Source organism: Bicyclus anynana, chromosome 5 (genome assembly GCF_947172395.1).
Source record: "Bicyclus anynana chromosome 5, ilBicAnyn1.1, whole genome shotgun sequence".
Classification (NCBI taxonomy): domain Eukaryota; kingdom Metazoa; phylum Arthropoda; class Insecta; order Lepidoptera; family Nymphalidae; genus Bicyclus; species Bicyclus anynana.
The window spans coordinates 8,390,498-8,417,849 of record NC_069087.1 but is presented as its reverse complement, the minus strand read 5'-3'; the positions used below and the strand labels follow the sequence as shown (position 1 = coordinate 8,417,849).

The window sequence follows — 27,352 nt, the reverse complement described above, 5'->3', positions numbered from 1 at the left end:
TAATTAGGTCCCCACTAATACTAAACTGCACATACGAGTAGGAGGTAGGTTAATGGATTAACAAATTTTGTGACCCCTTGCTGCATGCTTAGCAGTAGGTACAATACGATAAGAGTACCTAACTGGAAACCAACCTGACTCTACCTTACATTTTTTCAAGTACTCGTATATCAGTCTTATTATTTACTAGCTGACGCCGCGCGGTTTCACCCGCGTGGTCTCGTTTCAGTAGGAGTACGGAGAGACTGAAAGAATTTTTCACATCGGACCATTAGTTCCTGAGATTAGCGCGTTCAATCAAACAAACAAACTCTTCAGCTTTATATATTTATTAAGTATAGAGTATAGATTATTTTTTAAATCGATTTTGTATTTTACTGGTGACCCGTTGGTCAAATTGTGTATCCATATGCTTATAATTGGGAGGTTTAGAGTTAGATTTTTGGTTTGGGCGTTATTATAGGGGTCTTAGAAGTAGGTGCGAGATGCATGACACCTGCTTAAAGACAGTGGCCTCACTAGAATTGCAGCAAGTTCTATATTAGAAGCGGGTATCCAAATTTGCTCTAGTATTATTATAAAGGAGTATTATAAAGGAACCTATTGATCCTACAGACCTACGTTCGAGGCATAAATCCAAAGACTCGGAGATTTTCTCTCTGCCACACGATGGACTCGGTATCCTCACAATGAAACCCATGAAATACTCCACTCGTAATAGCAATAAGCACACAGATTTACTGATATTCTATTTAGATTGAGGAAACATGCCGTAAACTTTTCTTCTAATACAACGCGTTATCATCTGTATAATGAATTACTCGCATCTATCTCAGTTGAGTTCGCGGTCGATAAAGATTTGCTAATAGGGTCCTTATAATAATAAAAGTCTTAAAAGTATGCACAATACGTATAATATATGTCCTATGAATATTAGGTAGGTATATTAAATTGAATGACGTGGAAATGTGCAAGCAGGTTTATTGGATAACGACACGTTAACGCTGAGATTTAATATATTTTGGGTGTTTAGTTGTTGATATTTTAACTGTTTAAAATTCCGTAAAATGTATAATTTATTAGTACTTAATGTGTAAAAATGTCTTCGCTTAATGAAATGAAAACATGCAATTCTTGACGCATTTATATTTTTTTAAAACTCCTGTATGTTCTCACGTTTCAACAATAGGGATGATGACAGCTGTTTTTAAATTGTATGCTAATAGTAAATCAATTTTGTAAAAGTAACAGGGTATCTGAGTTGATATATTACTTTCGGTGCTACAGAGATTTAAAGGGTTATTTGCGGCGCTGCGCTGCCACGGATCACTAAAAACGCTCCATTCATAACCTCGTACCACAAAAGAATGACGATGTCGATACGTGAGTCCGTTATATATTTATATGGCCGTTTAAACAAAACTACAAATATCTTTGTTATTTGTGCGTGTATGCTTTATATATACTTCTTAAAATGAAAAAAAGTCATATTGAATGTAAATAAGCTAAAAATGTATGATATGATTCATGTAAGTACCTACGTTACAAGATTTTTGATTGGTAAATTGGTAAATTGTCGGGATGTTTGTAAAAAATAATTCTATATTTAAAAATATAGAATTATTTTTTACAAACATCCCGACAATCTTTGTTTTTTATGTATATTCAACCTTCGTCATCAATACGAATCATCATCATCATCATCATCATATCAGCCGATGGACGTCCACTGCAGGACATAGGCCTTTTGTAGGGACTTCCAAACATTACGATACTGAGCCGCCTGCATCCAGCGAATCCCTGCGACCAACATTGCGCTTCCTGGTGCGGGGCCGCCATTTCAGCACCTTGGGACACCAACGACCATCAGCTCTTCGAACTATGTGCCCTGCCCATTGTCACTTTAGCTTCGCGACACATTGAGCTATTCGGTGATTTTGGTTCTTCTGCGAATTTCTTCATTTCTGATTCGATCACGCAGAAATACTCCTAGCATAGCTCGTTCCATCGAACGCTGTGTGATTCTGAGCCTTCTTATGAAGCCCTTAGTTAGCGACCAAGTCTTGGAACCAGAGATTATCACTGGCAACACACACTGTTCGAAGACTTTTGTCTTCAGGCACTGAGAAATTTCGGACGAAAAGACAAAATAATTATTATTAAACATTAATAATTATTCTATCAATTAGGGTTACGGATTTACAGGATCGAAGGCTATTATAAAACATTAACTCCTCATAACTTTTAAGCTGCTTAAATCAGAGTTCGGACGGTAGTTAGATGGAAATATTCATAGTTCCTATATATGTATGTATATGTTACAGGTAAGTAGTATGTATATTCTATGTACTTACTTGTAAGTAGGTACTTTTAGAAAAAAAAAAAACAATGTTTTCAGATTTTTATAATAGTAAAGTTATTTCTGATAGACGATAAATCATACTTAACTAAAACTCATTATTAATTTATTTATCTCTGAAATAACATAATATCCAATATCTATAAATTATTAAGTCTACAACTTAATAGTAATTTAATGCCTCAATAAAATTGCTGTTCAGTTTAGAGTTATAGACCATAATAAAACGTTGTCTTTAAAGTTATAATCGCGAATTTTCATCGTCAATTTTCTTGTATGATTAAAAGACAAATGGTGTACTAACTGCCAAATACCTATCTGATATAATTATTCATATTGAATTGAATATGTTAATGATAGTATTTCTATTTAATGATTTATCCCCCTTAAGGGAAAATAACTCTTTTTAAATGACTGCGCGATGGCTATACATGTTTTCTGTGACTATACCTACTAGAAATTTTTGACTAACTTCTACGGGAAACTTCGTGAATTTATAAATTACAATATTCTTTGTTTTGTGATTTTTCAATTATCAATTTTGTGTTCTATATTAGAACATATCGGGAAACCTGCATACAAGAGAATTTTCTTAATTCTCTGTATAAGTGAAGTCTGCCAATCCGCATTGAGCCAGCGTTGTGGACTATTGGTCTAACCCCTCTCATTGTGACAGGAGACTAGAGCTCAGCAGTGAGCCGAATATGGGTTGACAAGGATATATTAAATAATAGATAATAATTAAAGGAAATACAGAAACAATACAAATTCTGAACATAAAAATAAAACAATGTACCTACCTAATATTAAACTAGCTAACAATTTTTAAATCGTTTTTGCCAATTAATTTTAATTAGTTCGAGAGGAAGCCTTCAAAGTTTTTTAAACGTAGGAACATTACTCTTTTAGAAAATAAATACGATTTCCCAAAAGTCTTCTACGTAACTGAAAATAAGTTCGATATTTTCAACTTTGGACTTTAATTTAAAACATTCTCGAGACCATCCTCGAGACCAACTTTAGTAATTAAGAATTTATTGGGATAAATAAAGGAGTTAATTAGGAAAGCCAAACAGCTGATATAATGATGATACAGTGATAGAATATATTACCTATAAAAGTTACAGAGTGAGACTCCTAATGCTCAGCTAATTAGTTACTTATAGGTTCTCACAAAACTCGCAAAATATAATTCTGTCAAAATAATTATTAAACATATTTATTTTTTAGTCCTTGACTACAATTTCACCTGATAGTAAATGATTATGTAATCCAAGATGGAAGCAGGCTAACTTGTTAGAACTTGAATGAAAATCCACACCCCTTTTGGTTTCTACACGACATCGTACCGAAACGCTTTATCGCTTGGCGGTACGTCTTTGCCGGTAGGGTGGTAACTAGCCACGGCCGAAGCCTACCACCAGCCACACCTGGACCAATTAAGAAAACCTCAATCGGCCCAGCCGGGGATCGAACCACTGCGCATACCACTGCGCCACGGAGGCCTGAGGTATAGCTAATAATATGTATAAATTGACATTAATGAATGTATGTTGTATAAGAGTACAATATATCATCATCCTCATCTTCTTCAACAACTCATATTCGGCTCACCGTTGAGCTCGAGTCTCCTCTCAGAATGAGAGGGGTTAGGCTAATAGTCCACCACGCTGGCCCTATGTGGATAATAATGGATAAACCGTTATCTGACTCAATCGTACTATTTTGAAAAGAAGTAGGTAATTAAACTATATTGTACCTGACGAATAGACACTTCTTCTTGGCCATAAGTTTCAGCGACGACGAATTCTAATGAATGCCCCATGGGACCGAGGAGCTTTTCGTTCACTTCTTCTACTGCCATTGAAATTGCGCCTGTTGAAAAAAAAAACATTTTAATAGTAGGTACATAGAACATAGTGTTTATACGCAAACTATCGAGCGTCCGCGATTCTAAACTCCTTTTTATTACAAATACCGTATAAACCATATTTTTCATCATCATCATCATATCAGACGATGGACGTCCACTGCAGGACTTTTGTAGGGACGATCCTGAGCCGCCTGCATCCAGCGAATCGCTGCGACTCGCTTGATGTCGTCAGTCCACCTGGTAGGGGGTAGACTTACAGTGCGTTTTCTAGTACGGGGTCGCCGTTGTATTTTTACGGGGTAAAAAGTAACCTATACGAGTATGTTCAGCTCCAAGGGCCAATTTATCTCTATACTAAATTTCATCCAAATCGATTCAGTGATTGAGCCATGAACAGGTAACAAACAGACAGATTTACTTTCATTTATGACATTATTATGGAATTATTCACTTAGTCCAGTCATAAAGACTGTGTGTACGACTATAGTTTGTTTATAAGGAATCAAACCCATTAAAGATAATTCATAAAAAAAAATATTAAAAAGTATTGCGAATTGAAATATTGATTTTGCTTTACCAATAACGAAGTGGGCGAGTCCTAAAAATACTTAGATACTTTCTCGCAGAATGTTTATCGTATCGCGGCATCTACTTACTGCCAGATTTTGATTTATCGAGGTTCGTAGTAAGGAAGAATTCTTTTTTGAGCATTCTTGTTTTATAAGCATATTATTATCTTTATTATATTTATTTAGCAGCGACTTTTGATATAGTTATAGTTTGACATTTATGAGTATCTCTATTCATCATCAGGCGTTCAATGTTTGATAGTAGGACTAGGGATTTCCAATTACCACCGTCCCGAGCAACCTGCATCCATTGACACCCTGCAAGCAGTCCGATACAACTGCGGTCAGCGTTTCTCGGCATATGTTACTACTAGCTGACGCCGCGCGGTTTTGCCCGCGTGGTTCCCGTTCCCGTAGGAATATGGGGATAATATATAGCCTTCCTCGATAAATGGGCTATCTGAAAGAATTTTTCAAATAGGACCAGAAGTTCCAGACATTAGCGCGTTCAATCAAACAAACAAACTCTTTAGCTTTATAATATTAGTATAGATTTCATCACATTGGGATTCTAACGTTTTTATTACGTTTCTTCGAACTATATATATATATATATATATATATATATATATGTGCTACTCTGCTTTGCTAATTGCAACTCGTTTAACTATGTTGCTAACTTTCGCTCTTCTTCGGATGAATCACCTTATTTGATTCGGATGAATCACATATTATTTGTGATTCAATGATGCAGATTATCTCTGAACGTTTAGGTTTGGCGTGAAAATCGTAGGGTTAACATGTAGGTACTCGTATCTTCAGTTTCAGTAAGAGTGTTTTAAGAGATTAATTAAATTTTTTGGAGTGTATCAATAGTTTTGGTAAGGTTGCCTTCGCCTTACAAAAGCATGACAATATGACAACTAGGACCGACTGATTGACATCGATGGATGATGGTCTACACTTGGCCACTTTCGGCCTGATAGGGCAAATTTTTTGATAAAAAAAATATTACTTGTGGACTGGCTAAATGCACTAACTGCGAATCCATATGAAAGAGAAAAAAACTCTGAACATAACGCTATCCTACGCCAGTTGAATGATTCGAATTTATTTTATGAGGCCTCATTCTACGATTACAAAATATAGCTTCTATATTTTTAGATAAAACTGTTTACTGAATGTACATCAAAAGTAGGATATGATTGACAAGCACTTAAGGAGATACAAAATTTTCATTTTAATGGTATGTGTTATCGAAACAAAATTCTTCAGAGCATGTTTTATATCTCACTCAATAATGTTTTTATTATGATTCGCGTGTTTTAAAACGATACTCGAGAGTCTGCTTAATATTATTCCGATATAAACCTAACCATGGTCTGCGTGTTATTATAACCTGAATACTTAACATAAATCGAGTGTACATTCTATTTGTAGCGTCATACTCAGTTGTAGATTGCAAACCACGATTTGATCCCAATTTTATTATAGACATTATTGGTATTTGAACATGGTTGGCAGGACCAATTGATGCTGATTAGGTTGTATGAAAACTCGACATTAACTTTTACTTATACACGATGTACCAGAAAAAGAAGAACCTAAGCATTAGACCAATCTGTTATAGGAAACTAAAAAGATTTTTTACAATCCTTTCATAGTTCCATCAAATCACAATTTGATTCAAATTGTATTGTATAGGCACAGAAATTATACGTGAACCATGGTTGACGTCCACGTGACTCTTTTATTAAATTAGATTTTCTAAACAACTAAAAACTGAACTTTTACTCTTTCACGACGTGAAACCACTGCCTGGTAACATATATGATACATCTATGTATCACATATGTTTTATGTTTTGGCTGGTGGGAGGCTTCGGCCGTGGCTAGCTACCACCAACAAAGACGTACCGCCAAGCGATTTAGCGTTCAGGTACGATGTCGTTTAGAAACCGAAAGAAGTGTGGATTTCATCCTACTCCTAACAAGTTAGCTCGCTTCTATCTTAGATTGCATCGTCACTTACCATCAGATGGGATTGTAGTCAAGGGCTAACTTATAGAAAATTAAAAAAAAATGTAGGTACTACTAAACTCATCACTAGTTTTAATGATTGAAAATGCAGAACTTTGACGCAAAAATTAATACATATTTCATCCGTTTTTCATGGGCAGCGATGTTATGTATTTAATAGTTTGTCTCGTAAAACAAATTAGTGTAATTTATCACTTCACGCACCGTTAAACTAGTAATGTGGGTAATAAACTGTAAAATAAATGTTTTATTTTTGTATGCAGTGCAATCATTCATAGATTGTATCTTCATTGAGATTAAACTTCTCTTATTATCCGACGTTGGCAATATATTTATATTTTTCATTTCAGTGTCCAATAATATATTTCGTACTAAAGCATACCTGTATCAAAAATTTACAAAATATAACTGCATGATTGCTAAAAGCGGACGCCTGCGACTTCGTCCGTGTGGAATTCAGTTTTTCACAAATCCCTCGGGAACCATGGATTTTTCCAGTATGACAAGTAGCCTATATGTTAAAACAGGGTAGGTATAATATCCTGGATTAACTTCCTATATCCCTACCAACCAACGCTATCTTCGTTGTAAATTTCAGCCAAATTTAGTAGTTGCGGCGTTAAAGAATAACAAACATTCATACAAACTTTTTATAATATTAGTAAGATAGAATTTATCAAAATGATTCAAATTATGAATCCTTCTATGAGAATTCCTTCTACTTTTTTAATTATACTCACTACATACTTGGTAGTACAATATTTGATTTTAAAATTTTTCCGTAAAGTAGGTAGGTAGGTAAGTGTTTTTGCATTTTAGCGACATGGCGCTTACAATCTAAAAAACTGCAGAAAATAAAAAAGTATATTCAATAAAAATCTAAATAAATATAAAGGTGTCAGTATAATACATAAAAATCCGTGTAAACGCTAAAAATACTGCGTTAGAACATTTTCACTGAAAGGTTGATGAATATTTCTACGGAATCACCTCGACAGCTTCCTCTGTCGAATAAACACAAGACCTACCTACGCAAATTAGTTCTGAAATCTACCTTTAGGTACCTATCACTTACACGAATATGACCACCTGATGTTATGTGGTAAATTATCGCCTTTAACAGATCACGCAAGAATATTAAAGATAATTATGTATACCTACTGTGCCGAAGATATGCATGCCCGATGCGTTTCAAGCTATTGTATACTGTGTTTCAAGTATGAGTCCCTACCTATTAGATGTATGATGCCTTCGCTACCATATGCCTGTCATCGTGAACCGTAGGAAATATCACCCAAAAATCGTACCCCTATAAAAAATCTTTTTTTTTTTAAATAACCCACTTCAAATCCCAAGATACAGTTACAGCTAGTTTGGGAGCCAGGTATATACTCTATTATTGTATCACAAATTTGTTACTGTGTGATTAATAAATATTTTTTATTTTTATTTATTTTTTTTAAATGTGCATCACTCTAAAAAGCAAAAAATAACATTGTACCTATGTCCTTTCTATTGATCGGTTTGAAGGCGGTGCTATGCCAATAGGCTCTAAAAGTTTATTGTTGGCAACGCCTTTAAAGCGATCATTAGAAAGGACATAGGAAGCATAGTGACCGTAAACGTCACAATTTGGGCAATTATGTTCACCTATTTCAATTATTTTGATTTTAACACCAAATTACTGAACCGATTTTCGTAAAAAATTATTGGGACCAATCTGGAAGTATCTCTTTCAATAAAAATAAAGGATTTTCATAATTGGTTAGTAAAATATGACGAAGTTTTGAGGTAACAAACATTAAAAGAAAAACATAGTTCCTCCTGTTTTTGAAGTTGGTAAAAAATTGTATCGTCAGACTGACAGACAGGTGAGATAGCACTTGTCTTGTCTTGTCGTGGAATAAAAAACCTTGGGCTATTCGTAATAAAATTGTACTTAAATCATCTATGTAAATGTAAGAATTAACAGAATTTCGTCAATGCGATAAAACAGGTAACAACAGCTGTTTATCCTTTATTTGAAAAGTTATTTTCATATTACCACAGAACTAAGTAGGTGCTTAGTCGACTTCAAGTTCTTACACAAATGACATTATTCGGTGGAGTTACGTTAATCTGTCTGAATAAACTTACACCATTAGCCTTAAATACGAAATAACTGTAACTGGCAAAGAAAAATAAACCCATTTCAAATTTTGTCGTAGATTTATTAGGTGTGATAGGATAGATAGGTGTGACAGGATAGATAGGTGTGATAGAATCTGAAGAGCAGCCGGTATAATTTCAGGTCAGGCACTCGGGACAACACCTACGCCTCAAGGCCTGAAATGCTACCCACGGAATTATCTCGTGAAGACAAATCTATAGCGCTAACTGCAAATATTGCTCTCTTTCGTTTCGGTGGGACGAACGAGAGAGCTAGAGATAGCTGCTGTAAGACAGGACATGTGCAAATCAGACTCGCCTACCGAGGGTTCCGTAGGATTCTTTCTTGTTGTTCTATAACGATTTACTTGTGGAATTTCATAGTGCTAGGTCCAATAGGTGCTCTAGTTTTGTTTGACTCGCTTGAGAGTATCGAAATATGCATTTTTCTTTATCACAAATTAATGCCTGCCTGAGTATAAAAATTTAAACAAGATAATAAAGTTTTGACAGACAGACAGACGGAAAACAAACTGAAATTATAATGGTTCCGTATTTTCCTTTTGTACCTCAAAAGGAAAATACGGAACCATAATCTCAAAACATAATAGCTGGTATACAGCTTACAACGTGTAATTTATCATTGAAATTTCTTACCTGAGATTACTATTCCTGGTTTTTGGTAGTTTAAGTCTCCAGGTCTTCGCTGTGAGCCCGTGATGTATCCCAGAATGAACTTTTCCCCGCGGGAAGTGTTTAGTGCAGCTATCAATATACACCAACACCAGTGCCACTGCGAACAAAACAAGTTGGAATAAATAAAGATTGCCTCCTCGGTCCAGTCGTTAGCATATTATGTGACATCAAATGACGAGGACCTGCGTCATAGGTCGGATTCTGATACATTGAGCTTTTTAGGGTTCCATAGTCCACAAGAAACCCTTATATATGTCCGTTGGTTTGGTCGTCTATTCGTCTTTCCGCGGCTTAGCGCAAAGACTATTACTATCAGTTAGCTGTCATTTAGTATAAGTATGTAAAAATGTAAACAAAGTCGTAAATTAAAATTTTCAAAAAAACTTTTTTACTCGTTTATTTCTTTGAGAGTCTTAGTCAGGTTTTTGTCTCCTACGTCAGTAAACATCTTCAGATCAGTTTAGTCTTTGACGACCTTCCTGGCGCAGTTGTTTAATGTTGACAGTTCACACCAGAGAGGTCCTGGGTTAGATTCTCATCTCAGTTTAGGATTTTATAATTTTCTAAATTGGCTAAGATCTGGTTTGGAGCTAAGCATCGGCCGAGGCTAGTACCACCTTTGTGAATAAGTATTATAAAATAGTCATTATTAACAACCCATATTTGGCTCACTTGTTGAGCACGAGTCTCCTCTCAGAATGAGAGAGGTTAGGCGTTAGTCCACCACGCTGGCCAAATGCGGATTGACGGACTTCACAATTCTCAGGTACCTATGCAGGTCTCCTCTCGATGTTTTTTCTTCACCGTTTGATAATTCAAAAGTTGGAGGTGTATGCCCCGGACCGGATTCGAATCTACACCCTCCGAATCGAAGGCAGAGGCTATCACTTCTCTATGCACTTCTATAAAATAGAGTAGCCTGCATTAATTTTCTTGTCCATATGAATAGTTCTAGGTCGTTGAACATTTGTGACAGCCTTAATGAAAAAAATACGGTTTATATTTAACATGAGTGCACAAATATTGGCGTGACATAGACATGTTTTACTTCTTCTTACCATAAATTATTGTTTATTTATGATCACAACTACAAGTACAATAGGAACTGAGCGGGTTAGTAAATAGCCATCCAATCAGCTTGGTAACGGGAAGCCCAAATAATTGCTTAATCGAATAATTGCTTAGATATCCGCCGCCGCCCATACGATGTTATAATAGATTGCAAATGTCATGCGAAATTAGAAATAACCAGAAGTGATGAAGGGAGTATTAACAGACATGCATTAGTTATTACTACTAATATAATAGAACGAAAGATAAGAAAGATAGAACGAAAGTCCTTGAGCATCACGTCATTGGTTTTCCGTGGAAAGAATACTCTGGAAAGAATAGGAGGTTCTCAATTTGACCGGTATTTTGATTAATCTGTGGATTTACGCAGGTCCTGGGTTCGATCCCCGGCTGGGCCGATTGAGGTTTTCTTAATTGGTCCAGGTCTGGCTGGTGACACTATCTGTCCCGACAAACGTTAATAAATCATCTGAACATGAGGAAGAGAAAATGTGATCATTTATTTATTCATTTATTTTATTTATTTATTTTATTTATTTATTTTATTTATTTATTTATTTAATTAATACCCGGAAAGACATTACAGTTGCCCAATTCGTCTTCCCAGGCTATACATACATACATTAGAATAATACAAACAAAATTACAAACTATAACAAAAATAACATAAAAGAGAAAAAAAAGAAAAAAAAAAAACATTAATAATTTAAATACAAAAAACATTAATCAATAACAATAATATACTTAACAATATAATTAATGTATCATGGACCGCACCATGCTACAGAGCACGAACAATATAGTAGGTAGTTAATAAGTTACATGGCAGAACAATGTCGGATCAGCTACTAGGCACTATCTGTCCCGGCAAACGTTAATAAATCATCTGAAAATGAGGAAGAGAAAATGTGATCATGGACCGCACCAAACTACAGAGCATGAACAATATAGTTGGTAGTTAATAAGTTACATGGCAGGACAATGTCGGGTCAGCTACTAGGCACTATCTGTCCCGGCAAACGTTAATAAATCATCTGAACACGAGGAAGAGAAAATGTGATCATGGACCGCACCATGCTACAGAGCACGAACAATATAGTAGGTAGTTAATAAGTTACATGGCAGAACAATGTCGGGTCAGCTATTAGGCACTATCTGTCCCGGCAAACGTTAATAAATCATCTGAACATGAGGAAGAGAAAATGTGATCATGAACCGCACCATGCTACAGAGCACGAACAATATAGTAGGTAGTTAATAAGTTACATGGCAGAACAATGTCGGGTCAGCTACTAGGCACTATCTGTCCCGGCAAACGTTAATAAATCATCTGAACATGAGGAAGAGAAAATGTCATCGTGGACCGGCTGACCGGACCATAGCGAGTTCTAATTTAAAATGTTCGCAGTCGCCAACGGGTAGACACGTGCGGCCAACATTTTTCCAATATTGCCGCCTCGTAAAGTGCTCTGAAGTGCAGATTGCCGCGGCTTTAAAACGCACGTTCACTGATATATTAAGCGCAATGGAGGCGTGAAAATTTTTAGTTGTATCTTCAATCAAATTTACCATATGGTATTAGCATTGTTCATTTACCATTAAAATAATTTGCTACTATTTCACGTGGGCATGATTTGTATTAGACGGAGAGCCAGCGACAGTCAGACCTTCGTCATTTGATAAAAGCTGAAAGTTTGTCAACTCACGCTTCTACCATAGATAAGTACCGTAACCAACAGCTATGGAGCTTGGACCGTGGTGGATTTGGGAGATAGCAAGTTTCAAAAATCCAGACTCTCAATCGCCTTAGTATAAAGTATAATTTTTTTATATTTTTACCGGCATAATCATTATCATCATCATCATTAACAGCCGATGGACGTCCAATACAGGACATAGGCCTCTTAAATGGACTTCCAAACAAAACGGTTTCGAGCCGCGAGCATCCAGCGGAGCTCTGCAACCCGCTTGATGTCACAATATAGTCACATATACGTAGACTGCGTAAGCTATGCAGCCTCCAACCGGGATGTGAAATGAATTTCCCAGCGACGAGCATAAAGGCAAGTCGAGATAAAAGTTACAGCACGCTTACCTAAAACATGCTTGGAAGTTCTCTTGAAAGATTTCAAATTATAATGGAAAGAAACACAGATATAACGCAAGTGGTAATTTGAGAGTCTTTTCCGCGAGCAATGGAGATGGCTCAATAAAGTATTTATTTTAGAGAATCAAATTGGAAATCAGTTGCGAGATATATCTTTAAATCTATATATCAAGGGAGACAGAATCAAGAGTGGGAGCCGCAGCAGAAAAACCTGAAACCGGTAAGTGGCTCAAGTATGCCTCTCTGACAGAGAGTTACATATTTGTACCATTTGCCGTGGAGACCTTTGGGCCATGGAGTCGCAGTGCCAAAAAATTTTACCGAATCATTTCACCGCGGCTAGTTGCCTCGACTGATGACAGAAGGGATGGCTCATTTTTTGCGCAAAGGATCAGCCTGGCTGTCCAGCGCGGAAATGCAGCCAGTATTCTTGCCACCATTCCACGTGGGCATGATTTGTATAATTATTAGGATAACTTAGCTTAAGTTTCTTATTGTATTCTTTCTAGATCTGTACAAAATATTATATTTCTAGTGATTCTACATTGATAAAAAAGTTCCAAAATTATACAGTCAGTGAAGTTCGGAAATTTTTGAAAATAAACTTAAGTTCTGCTCTTAAGATCGCATCACAAAAAGAATCGCTTCATGGATATGTCCTAAGATGACTTTATAAAGAGCAATCTAAAACGGACAAGGATTATTAATTAATATTTATTTACACACTTTACGTTAAAGTTACATTATCCATTTAGTTACACAATGATATCAGGTTTAGGAGCTTGAGTCTCCTCTCAGAATTTAAGGGGTTAGGTCTATAGTCATAGCTGGGCATTAACTCGTTAATCCGTTAATCGTTAATTAACGAAGTTAACATTTTGATTAACGGATTAACTTTTAAGTTAACTTTTAAAAATGTTAACGGACCCGTTAACTTCCGTTAATGTGCAGAAGTCCGTTAATCGTTAATCCAATGCTTACTATTTACCGCGCGACGTGATTAACAGGTTTAGACAAGTAAGAAATTATGAAAGATTTTTTTCAAAGAAATTAACAAATTACTATATTTATGTTAAAATTATAGAAAAAATCAACTAAAAACAAATTATGGCACTTTTCCCGTGCTCACCTTTATTTTTGCAATGGGGATCTCACACAATGATATAAAAATGCAATATTAACCAGTCATATTAACGGATTAACGATTAACGTTAACTTGCGTTAATTCTTCCGACATGTAACGCTTTAACGTTTAACGAAGCTAACCTTTTTTGTAGCGGACTAACGATTAACGAAGTTAACTATTTGATTAACGGTGCCCAGCTATGTCTATAGTCCACCACGCTGACCCAATGCGGATTGGCAGACTTCACACACGCAGAGAATTAAAAAAAATCTCTGGTATAGAGGTTTCCTCACGATGTTTTTCCTTCACCGTTTGAGACACGTGATATTTAATTTCTTAAAATGCACACAACTGAAAAGTTGGAGGTGCATGTCCCGAACCGGATTCGAACCCACAGCCTCTGGAATCGGAGGCAGAGGTCATATCCACAGAGCTATCACGGCACTCTATAAGAGAACTAGATCGGAGACATTCGTCTTCTAAAACATGAGGCTATGGACATTGGACAATAAGTTTATTCTCGTAAAAGTTTCTAGTATCTCAAAATGTGTTAACTTTTCATGTCAACGACTGATCATTGGATTTTAGTATACTTAACAAAGTTAACGACGTACTTTTCGGGTATGACGAAAGGTAAATGGTCAAAGGGAGCATTAAGGAATCGATAACACATGGATCGCGATTCCAACGAAACCATAAAAATCGTATCGTGAGGTTATGTAGGTACCAGCGGCCAAGAGTAAATGCAGGTCTATTCTCACCGGGTTACCTTTTTAAAAATCCACACCAGGGGCGTAGCTACAGTCGTATCAGCCGTATACCCCATACGTGTGAAACCAAAAATTAGTAAAATGTAATCCACAATCTCACTTTTAACCTGGTGCTTCGCGGAGAAAAACTGCAGAGTCTTCACTTCAGAAATGACAAAAGTCCGAAAAAGTAACCTCTTTTTTCCAGGTTAAGCGTGCGCCCAAAAGTTATAAACATCCTACATACTTGTAGGTTAAATGATTGTCATATTTATATTAAGCGAGCATTTTTGTTTCTTTTCAATCTTTACCCTTTATTTGGCCCCCCCAACTAATGTTGATACAGGGTGCCTCCAAGGCACGCTACGCCACTGATACACACATATTCATGATAATATATATGTATGAGAAACCGGAGTTTGTATCAAACGCTATGAAATTCCTTTACTTTGAGACGGCTTGCCCTCGTCAAAATTCCATCCTTCGCCACCTGTAGGTCCTATACGTCTACTTACAATTTTTATAATTTCGTAGCAAGTATACGAACTACATAACACTTCTTGTCTTGTAAGTGGCTGAACTACTTACGAGTATGGTACATTAAGATCTTAAACTCACGATACTGCTCCAATGCGGCCAATGTGGGGTTGGTAATGATTTATGCTTACGTAAAAAAGTAAGTGAATAATCGTATACGGACAAAGTTGAGGGTGACACTTAGTATCATATAAGTAAGGAAGAGAAAATGGGATTGTGTGACAGGGCGTAGTAAGATCTAATTTAAAATGTTCTCGGTCGCAACTGCTTCGCGACATGTGTGACAGTTTTACAATTTCTCGTAAAGTTCTCCGAAGTGTAAATTGCCGCAGCTTTAAAGCGCACGCTTGGACTTTGATACAGTATAGAGACAATACTTATTCGTAAGTAACAATATAATACTACTTTTTATTAATCTAAGTAGGTATATAATACAAATTTAAACTTTTGAATTAAGATTTTAGAAAATCAATCAGATAAGTTAACAAAAAAAAAAATATCGCAATGTTTTAATTATTACATTGTAGATCTTGTTATATTGTTTTCCTTTCATGAAATTATTCTTGAAAGGTTGAAGACTTAAATTGACTCTAGAATTTGCTTTTTAACTTATAGGTTTGTACTATACCTAAAAGTTTTTATTCTTATTATTTATCATAATCTTGATTGTCGGAGATTTTCATCTTGTTGATATTTTGTAACAATGCCTGCAACTGCACCAATTCCATACCTAACCAATTGGTTCCTGATATTGGCATCAGATTAAAACTCAGACCAACTATTGTATAGGACCTGCCTCGCTAGGTATTACTTTTCTGTCATAGTATATGATCAACGATCTAATGCGATTATAAAAGCTGTCTCTATAGAATCGATGTTAAATAGATATAATCGTGTTCGTCGGTTAAAGAGCTCGGTAAAAATACCTTTTTGTGTAGTTGAATGGTGTAAAAAACGGCCAAAAACTTCTAGTTTAGTATAAGACATATACCAAATCTAAGCTCGATTTCCTCAGAAAATGACAGACAATTTTGTTTGTGACTATGAGTGCGATACAGGTCCTTCTATAATTGGTCTGAGGATTAAAACGACATTTTCATAATACTGGTACTTATACAAAGAATCTAACCCCACTTTCGTACAAAAAATATATGTATCTACATATCTACATAATGTTATCTATTAACATAGTCCATATCCGAGATATGACCTCTGCCTTCGATTAAGAGGGCGTAGATTCCGCATTGGGCTAGCGTGGTGGATTAGCCTAACCCCTTACATTTTGAGAGGAGACTCGTGCTCAACAGTGAGCCGATATAGGTCGTTGATGATGATATTGTATTGAAAGAAATACAACATAAATCATGAGTCATGATTTATGTTGCGTACTTACCTAAGTAGGTACGCAACATAAATCATGACTTATGATAAATCATAAAAATTTTACGTGGAAGGACTGTTTTTCTGCGGTTTAATTCAATGTCGGTTCAACAGGTTATGGAGCACGTCACATCCAATTAAATCTTCAGATCTTTTACGCAATAAGTTGACAAGTAAATGTAAAGGCGGGCATGGCAAACTTGTTTGCGTGAGACAGGTTCAAGACTACAGAGTATGTAGGTGTGTTACATTCGGCGATGTTATATGTATTATGTACTTGCATTAGCGATACGAGATCAATGCTGGATTTTTTTTTATTGAAAAAGAATACAATAGGGAACTTAAGCTAACTTATTCTAATAACTCTACAAATCATGCCCACGTGGAATGGCGGCAAGAATACTGGCTGCATTTCCACGCTGGACAGCCAGGCTTATCTGCAAATTTCTTTTCTTGTGTTTTTTTCGTTTCTTACCTTTCTTTTCTTTCTTATCTTTTCTTTTCATTTGAAGCGGTTCCATTGTCATGTACTTATAGATATATTATGTTTTTGTGTTATTGAAACGGGCTGAAATGTATTTTGTTATCTTTGCGGTTATTGACTATCGTTTAAATGTAAAATGTAATTATAAATAAATGGGGCTTAAAAACTTACACTAATTAATTATTAGCAGACGAAGTCGCGGGCCTCCGCTAGTACATGGTTGTTTGGATTAGTGTATAAAAATAGGTATAACCATTAGTCACATATCTTGAAAGACTTGAAAGTAACTAATGAAAGTACACTATTTTGAGCAGTGTCAGTTTGTTAGACGAAGGTGGACGGAGGACATTTTGTAGTAGATACTCGTAGCTACTACACGATAAAAATAGCCCCAGTGGGAGATATTTATGTAACTACGAGGATGACCGGGTTAAATCAACGTGTTTCATAAATAGGATTTACGTTATTAATGTTTTATTATTGATCCTACTTCCTACTAATATTATACACGCGAAAGTTTGTATGGATGTTTGTTACTCTTTAACGCCGCTACAAACTTACATCCCGAAAAAAGCCATGGTTCCCGAGGGATTTGTGAAAAAATTAATTCCACGCGGACGAAGTCGCGGGCGTCCGTTGTATTTTATAAAATGTTTTTGTTCTATTACACCTAGCCCTATTATAATAAAAGATTTTTTTTTTAAATATTTGCCATATCTTTTATAATATGACCAATATTCCCATTGCCCTCCAACTAGTCGGGAAAGACCTGTGCTAGACGACAATAGACCAACGGGGCGAGGATCGAACCACCACCCATCGGTGATGAGTCCGACCGCTCTTACCGTTGAGCTATTGAGGCTATATAGTTCTGTTGTATCTTGTTGTAACTGTAAATGTTGGTTCAAAAAGAAAATATTATATTAGGAATAGATTTCAGTTTAAACTGAATAGGTTTTGTCGAAACGTAGTAAAATGTTTATAGAGAGATACCACGGGACCGGATCTACTTAGCATTGAGCTGCCACATCACACAGTTGAAGCACGTTGAAGTGTTTGTGCGCTGTAATTGATATTTACTCATGTGGTACACACACACACAACTGGGATAGCCTTAGTCCGGAAAGATGTTTATCCTAAATGATTAACACACAATTAATTAATTATATTATTTTTCGCAATATTTGGCACTAACAATAAGATACTTACGTTGTGACATGAACGTACCCATGCTAAAAAAATTCGGTTGTCTGTAAAGTCGGTTTACTGACGATAGTCGAACGAGACAACGTCAGAAAATACTGATGGAATGGTTGAATTTTTCAAAAGAAAGATCGAGATATACTTTATTTCTTGTAAAAAAAGATGGCAACCCTAGAGCGGGGAACGGCGCATGACGTCATCTTTTTTCGAGTTTGCATCTGGCTTCATCGAATTATAAGACGTTGTTGTCACATCAAAAACAAAATGAAAATTTTAAGAAAAAGACGGCATTGGGCTTTGTCCCACCTTAAAACTGATCTGTCGATAGCACACCGGTAGGTTTTCTGAATTTTAATATAAAATTAATTGTACGAATTTAAATTTTATAATAAAAAGTATTGTACGAATACATATTCTACTTCAATAATATCACTATAATCATAAGCCCACTGCATTGTCCCCTTTGATTTTCAAAAGTCCGTATGACTTACTATTGCTTATGACAGATCAGCTGAACATGCTAGGAACACGTTTTACCCTGGAGGCCTAGCATGCGTCATGAAGAGATATAGACAAATGTCGACCAATGGCTGCACAGTTATCCCAACCTCTTTCGTTCCAACGCAATAAAAGATTTTGCGGTAATTCCGGTTGCGTTGCTATTGGTTAAAATTTGTCTATTTCTCTTCACGAGATATGTCGTTGGTCGAATGTTAGTGCCTGACAACCCTATCCTTCTGGAATACAGCCATGCTGCTTGCCCGTCCCAGGACGAATTATAGCACAAACAGCTCCATTAGTGCTAATTAATAGAGTGACGGTTTTGACTTAGCTCTCAAAGAGACGTGCACAAAGTTTTTAACTTAGATAAGTAGGTACTAGACGTACAAATGGAACTAACTGGGAAATTCTAATACGGGCTTGTTATGAGTCTACAGGCTAGGCAGTACATTTCTTCATCTATGAAGTACACGTCCGAGCTCTTATCATCATGATCACATCAGCCGATGGACGTCCACTGCAGGACATAAGTTTTTGTAGGGACAACCAAAAATCACGATCCTGAGCAGCCATTGTATCCATCAAATCGCTGCGACTCGCTTGATGTCGTCACAGTCTACCAGGCTTTCTAGTGCAGAGTCGCCATTCCAGCACCTTGGGACTCCAATATCCATCGGCTCTTCGAACTATGCACCCCGCCTATTACCACATCAGCTTCGCGACTCGTTGATCTATGTACTCGTGACTTTGGTTATTTTCAGATCTTATTTTAATTAGATCACACAAAGCCACTCCGAGCATAGCTCGCTTCATCGCCCGATGTGTGACTCTGAGCCCTTTTATGAGCTCTAATGATAGGTATTATAGGCATTCAAGTACCGTGTACGTCAACCATTAGTGCACACTTATGATTCACGGTCACAACGTAACGTTTAGATGCAGTTAGATTAGCATCAAAAGATCTCCACCATAACAGCTTGCTTCGCTTGCAGTCTCTAAAATGCTCACAAAAACCTTGAGTAGAGTATGCACTCATACAAGTACCTAACTACATAAGTATTTACATCACTACAAAGTGTAAAACAAAGTCGCTTCCTCTGTCCCTATGTATGCTTAAATCTTTAAAACTATGCAACGGATTTTGAAACGGAGTGATTGAAGAGGATGTTTTATAACATCCGTGGTTCCTGCTTTTGTGAAAAGCTGAAATCCACTCGGACGAAGTCGCGGGCTTCCGCTAGTGTGAAATAATTGCTTTTATTTCTTTGTACGAGTACTTTATTTATTGACTTTACGATCTATTAAACAGTCGTTGTGATAACACGACGTTAAGTAGGTTCATTGGTATTGGAGTACCTACTTGCAACTTAGTAACATTGTCAAATACGATGATGCGTCAGTTAATCCATATGTTTCATTAATTACTAATTAAGCTCTAGTCTACTGGTGGGCAACTTTAACGATAGGTAGACAGAGCGTGATAGCTCAATGGATGAGACCTCTGTCTTCGATTCGGTGGGCGTAGGTTCTAATCCGGTCTGGAGCATGCATCTCCAACTTTTCAGTTATGTGCCTTTTAAGAAATTAAATATCACGTATCTCAAATTGTCACGGAAAAAACATCGTGAGGAAACCTACATACCAAGGAATTTTCTTAATTCTCTACGTATGTGAAGTCTGCTAATCCGCATTGGGCTAGCATGGTGGACTATTAGACCCCTCTCATTCTGAGAGGAGAGTCGTGATAAATATGAGATAGATCGCAAGACTGTGATGGGAGATTTTGTCATTTATTTATTGCCACTTCAAGGGTGTCCAGCGAATGGATAGTTTTCACCAAAGAAATGCATGAAATATAAAAAAAAAATCGCTTTATACTATTTTCTTTGACTTCGACTTTGGTTCTTCGGCGGATCTCCTCATATCTGATTCGATCAAGAAGAGATAACCCGAGCTTAGCTCGTTCCATCGCCCACTGTAGTAGTAGCTCGGAGCCCTCTTATGAGTACTAATGATAAGTACGATGATGCGAGATTTAGCGTAATTTCGTTTCGATTCGATGAAATATAAAAAAAATCGCTTTCTACTATTTTCGGCTTCGAATTTGAGGTATAAAATGCCTCGTTTAACAAAGCCATCATTATCCAAACTCCATAATTGGCTACCATACTTAGGCTTAGGGCTGACTAAGTTTCATGTTTTGTAAAATATAAAATAACTAAGATCTGGCTATTTCGGGCTATTATTCCGCCGTTGCTTGTCATAACAAATCCTATGACAGATTTGTATCTAATGAACTCGCGGCCAAGATACAATAAAAAAAACAACCAAGACTACGAAGAAAATTGCTTTATAAATAATCCCATATCCCATAACCCCCAAGTACCTTAACTACGAGTACCTACCTTCTAAGATGCATAACTAGTAATGATGAATTCCGTCAAGGATAATAAAACAAAGTCAATGGCGTAGAACAATAAAAGCAAATTTCACATAGCCAGTCGACAAGGTTACGTTAATCTTCTTTATCAAATCCTAAAATGTTTTTTCATAATTTTACCTTGCTTAGAGAAACCTTTTTGCATTTTCCAGATTCCAGAATGCTCAAAAAAAGATCCTTTCATAATATTTTTTAGCCAGCCATGCTTCCCTCCCTATAATGGGAGAGGGCCCAAGTTAGCTTAGACCCACCACGCAACTTCTATGCGGGTTGGCGGGCTATGGGTGATAATGTTAAATCAATTAATGACCATTATCAAAATATGTTAATGATAATAATGTCTGGAACAACGGTGGTGTCATCACCAACTTCCTTACTTCGGGCTGAGAATTTCAACTGAAAAATCCGCCTCAGGATTCGAACCAAGGACCTCCCGATCCAAAACCACAAGGCCAACCACTGGACCAAAAAGGCTGGGTCCTTTGTTTTCCTTTAATCGGCTACTTATTAAAACATCGTTAAAGGACGTATGTAAGTGAGACTTGTTTGTTTCCAATAATCCAAGAGGTCGATAAGAGTTAATGCAATAGATAGGACCGTGGTACCACTGCGGCATTGACATAGTTGCCGCGTCGCTACGTCAACGGAAAACTGTACATTATATCTACTCAGCGTATTCGCGTGCTTACTCGTCATTCGCGAATGAGCCCTTATCTGCCAGAAAGCCAATAGATACCGTCGCATTCAATGCAAAATGTTCTATGTGAAAATTGCGACGAAGTATAACGAAACGCTGCATTGGGGCTTTGTGCCCAAGCTAACATGTATAGAATTAGAAATCCACACCAAAAATTAAATTAACTCTCTTACTAAATCTCGGATATAAATCTCGTCTAATCACACTACAAAATTTAACAAATTCTAAATTCAAATTCGTTTAAGCTTAGTTTACAAGCTTTTTTGAAAAGTTCATTGTATTTTCCTTCCGAACCGGTGGTAAGGACGGTAGAGTCAATATGTAATTCTGTGGTAGTCACCGGTATTTCTATTGAAAAGAGTTACAAAATCTCAGTATTTCTTATAAAAACATCATTACTTTAAAATTATCATATTTTACAATTTATTTTCTATGTACTCGTAGGTAAAGATGAAAACCGATCCGATTTCCTCCAAGTATCTTTGCTATAATGATTTCCTAATTAAAATACAGTTAAATTATAGACATTAATAATAATTCGTGTTAATAAGTGAAAAATATTACTTATTTAGGGGAATGAACCGGTAACGAATTGCAAGGTCCAAAAAAAGTCAGAGATTCTTTAAAGTTTAAAAAAAGAAAGTTGGATCTGGGTCAGTTAGTTAACGGACAGAAACTTTTTGAAAGAATTTTCAAATCAGAGTGGGTGGTTAAATAAAATCGCGGAGCTACCAGAACTTTGTCCAAGGTTTATTTTCTCGGTATTTGCTTAAAATCTATACGATAAGAAAGCAAAGAATAACATTTTACAAAATTACATTTTAAAATCTTATTTATAGATTTCTTTTTTATTATTATTAGGTATTAGGTATATAGGTATTAGGTTTACGTTGAGGAAATATTTCCCGTTAAATAATATCTAACAATAAGGTACTTCCTTCTACTCGATGAGCCAAGAGGCCTTCGGCTGTGAGTTATTATTAGGCTTGCCTGCTAATAATATCTCAGAACCTATAGTACGCGATCTAAATATAGCACAAATACACATTAATCATTAGATGTTGTTTTTATTGTTAAGCCCAAGCTGAGCTTTTTAATGTAATAATTATAATGATAATTATTACATTAAAAAGCTCAGAACAAATTAATGCTTCATTGCAGGTTAATGTGGGCTGAGGCGTTTTGATTCTAGTAGTATATCTAATTAGCAGATCTTTTTGTAGCAGAGTTCGTCCGGTTCGTCCGTCCGTCGTAAAATACTACTACTCACGCATACGACATTTAACCACTTAGGTACTATTTTCAAATTACCTATATGTATAAAAATACGTATACGTATAAAAATACGTGTCAAAAGCGAAAGAAAGTGACAGACTTACTTCACGTCTATCACCTTTTCACGACTAAGCTACTGAACCTATTGAAATGAAATTTGGTATAGAGACAAAGTAAATCTTAGAGCAAAACATAGGCTATGTTTTTCCGGAATAATCCACGGAGTAAGAAAAGGTTTTACGCGCACGAAGTTGCGGGCGTCCGCTAGTACAGTTATACATTATCAATTGAGTTGTTACCTACTTTTGACTGTGGGTTATTTAAATTCGCAAACGTTGGCTACGTTTCATGAGTGAAAATAATTTGACTTGAGAGACATTTGTATGCACGGCGTACTGGCCCGTACGGTGGGGAAGGTTTGAGCCCGCATCAATAAAACTGTGTGATCCCGGCGCCCGCGCAACCTTCTCACCATGTGCTCGCCTGATACATATTAATGCAATGTTGTTTAGGTATATTATCGACTTGCTGCTTACTTGTTGGCTTTGTGTTTCGAAATATCGTCGTTGAGATCTCGGTGTTAAATTCACCTGGTTGTTTTGCTTCGTTATCAACCCATATTTGGCTCACTGCTGAGCTCGAGTATCCTCTCAGAATGAGGGGTTAGGTCAATAGTCCACCAGTATGCAGGTTTCCTCACGATGTCTTCCTTCACCGTTTGAGACACGTGATATTTAATTTTTTTAAATGCTCATAACTGAAAAGTTGGAGGTGCATGCCCCGGACCGGCTTCGAACTCACACCCTCCGGAATCGGAGGCAGAGGTCATATCCACAGGGCTATCACGGCTTCGGTTGTTTTGCTTACTCGTTCGAAAATTGGGTGATGTCAGAAGTTACGATTAATTGCTATAATGCAACTCTTATGCATCAATTTTTAAGAAATTAAATATCACGTGTCTCAAACGGTGAAGGATAAACATCGTGAGGAAACCTGCGTACCAGAGAATTTTCTAAATTCTCTTCGTGTGAAGTCTGCCAATTCGCATTGGGCCAGCGTGGTACACTATTAGCCTAACCACTCTCATTCTGAGAGGAGACTTGAGCTCAGCAGTGAGCCGAATATGAGTTGATAACGAACGAACTCTTATGCACATTGGGCTTGCATTATTATAGCACCATGCTTGAATAGAACATTTGATATTACGTCAACTTGTTTATGTTAATGTTATGACTTTTTGTTGTGAAAATTTAACCTTCCAAACCGGTGATAGAATTAGATAGATAGATATATGCCGTCGCGGATGCCATACCATTATCAAGCTTAAGCTCGCTATTTATCTCAAAGAGATCGGTCAGCGTTTTGATGAAAGCTCCCAAGCATACCTTATTCTGGCACTACACAAATCCGTGACAAATTCATACATAATTTTTGTCATGAATCACTCTATTATACATACTCGTTTAATGGTGAAAATCATTAGTATATCGTGGTAGTTTTTGAGTTCATTGTGAACACAGACAGACATACACGTCGGAGATTTAGGATAATACGAGCACGTACTCGTATATATAGGTACCTATTAGCACACAATACATGATAGTACGAAGCCGTGATAGCCCCGTGGATATGACCTCTGCCTCAGATTCCGGAGGTTGTGGGTTCGAATCCGGTCCGGGGTATGAACCTCCAACTTTTCAGTTGTGTGCATTTTAAGAAATTAAATATCACGTGTCTCAATCGGTGAAGGAAAACATCGTGAGGAAACCTGCATACCAGAGAATTATCTTAATTCTCTGCGTGTGTAAAGTCTGCCAATCCGTATTGGGCCAGCGTAGTGGACTATTGGCCTAACCCCTCTCATTCTGAGAGGAGACTCGAGCTCAGCAGTGAGCCGAATATGGGTTGATGACGACATAATAGTACAAGCTATTAAGTGGGTTTGCTATTAGGTAGATAATAGAACATCGGTATGGATCATAAACACGTTAATATTAAGGCGTTTATGATTTGTCCGGTAGTTTACGACTTGTCCTGAATTGTTTTCCGGTAAATAAGAAATATTACTACCAAATACATTATTAGATAGAAATTCCATTACTAAGAAAGTAATGTTACTCATAATTAATGACCCTTACCTACTATAAATGCGAAAATATTTTTTACTTCCCGCTATCCCAAATTTCACCCCGTTTTTCGAAAATCAAATTTCTACCGCAAAAGGTAGATTCGATAAAAACTCGATTTTTTGGACTCGGACGCACCAGTCTGGACTTAAAGGGGACAGAGAGACTTAGACTTTAGACAGACTAGCCTGATTTCAAAGGAAAACACTCTTTCACCAAAGTAGGTGTTTAGGTACTTACATAAAGTTTGAGAAGTATGGTCACCATAATATAATATTTTGTTCATTACCATTTGGCTAGTAGGAGGCTTCGGCTGTGGCCTGTTACCACCCTAATAGCAAAGACGTGCCTACCGCTAAACGATTTAGCGTTCCGGTACGATTTTGTGTAAAAACCGAAATGGGTGTGGATTTTCATCCTCCTCCTAATAAATTAGCCCGCTTCCATCTTAGATTGCATCATCATTTACCTTCAGGTGTAGTCAAGGGCTAACTTGTAAAGAATAAAAAAAACACTTTTCATAGTAATAATTGACGAACCAAGCAGATAACCTAACTGATGGTAAAAAAAGAGGTATGGAAAGTTTGTAACTTTTTTAGCCGGCACGATATCGATTGTCAAAAAAGATAGATAAATAACCTTGGTGAAAAAAATAATATTTTTCTTATAATAAAAATCAGAGGGAGAAATAGGGGCACAAGTCTATGGAGTGCTTAATATTATGTAGGTACCTACTTCTCAGGATGCTGCGAGAAGATAGAATACATACGAGCTTACGAAGACAGAGTGAAAAGTGCGTGTTTGTGAAAATGGATGAATATGGTACAGTAATCAAATATTCGATTGGGGCTAATTTACCCTAACGGAAATTTATCCGATGTAAGCTTACGGACTTTGCTTCTTCCTTTTTAACCGCTAAATAGCAGCAGCTATATTTAAACGTGGTCGTCCATTACTCAAAAATCACCCACATAAAGGAAGGCCGAAAATCTCAACCACACCGGGAGACATACGACATAAGACATACGAGTTAAGGTGAGTGAAATAAATGAGTGAGGATATCAGAAGAACGGCTGCGAAAAATTACCTTTCGCCAGGACAACGCACTTCTGCACATTGGTGTTTTCGCGACTGAAAAACTGCGGGATTTTAAGTGCGATTTGCTGAGATATAAGTAGGTACTCCTGTTTCTCCTATTTAGCACTATCAGACATTATATCAGTAGCGATTTCAAGAGATATCTTTCTTGGAAGCGTTTAACCAGTGGCGTAGCGTGGGGGCCCTGTATCAAAATTATTTGGGGGCCCAAATGAAGGGTAAAGAATTCACACAATAAAAACAAAAATGCTTGCTTAAAGTAAATATGACAGTGACTTCCAACTTTTTGGCGTACTAAGCGTACGCCCAAAGGTTGGATACCAGGGAAAAAATGAGATTGTATATTAACTAAATTTTTACAAATTTTTGCTTTCACACGCAAGGGGCCCATATAGTCCGAGGGGCCGTATTTTTGATACGGCTGATATAGCGGTAGCTACGCCCCTGACAAGACAAGACATTATCTTCTGCGAAATAATACTGACGTCGGAAAACTCTGGTGGTTGAAGTTAAGAAAAATTATTTAGAAAATAAATATATTTTTTAACTAAATATTTATTATAATATTTAATGATATGATAATTATACAAAAAACCTTACAATTGTAAGAATCGATACGACATAGGTATTTTATAATATTTAACTTTAAACCACTTACTAAAGCCCACGTAGAATTTTTCACCATTTTTATATCCTTCGTACACTGTTCCACTGAATTAAACTAACGAATACTTTTCATATTAATGTCACAGTTAATAAATTTTGTTATTTTGCAATTTCAAATTATTTTCGCGCCATCGTGCAAGTTTTCCGCAAACGCGGCGCGAATTATCGGACACAACGTTCGTAAACCGTTGGCGCCTGGTGACTGAAT

At 36.6% G+C, this 27,352-nt stretch overlaps 1 protein-coding gene across 1 annotated transcript in view; it reads right to left on the bottom strand.

Moving 5' to 3' along the window:
* Window positions 1–27,352, bottom strand: part of LOC112053872 (guanylate cyclase 32E) — an 80,284-nt gene extending 52,932 nt beyond the window's left edge. The window contains exons 1-3 of the mRNA XM_052881783.1: window positions 27,137–27,352; window positions 9,646–9,781; window positions 4,119–4,234 (exon numbers count right to left, since the gene is read on the bottom strand). Coding sequence (XP_052737743.1) covers window positions 4,119–4,234; window positions 9,646–9,781; window positions 27,137–27,163 — 279 coding nt within the window. The 5' untranslated portion in view covers window positions 27,164–27,352. The remainder of the gene's footprint in view (window positions 1–4,118; window positions 4,235–9,645; window positions 9,782–27,136) is intronic.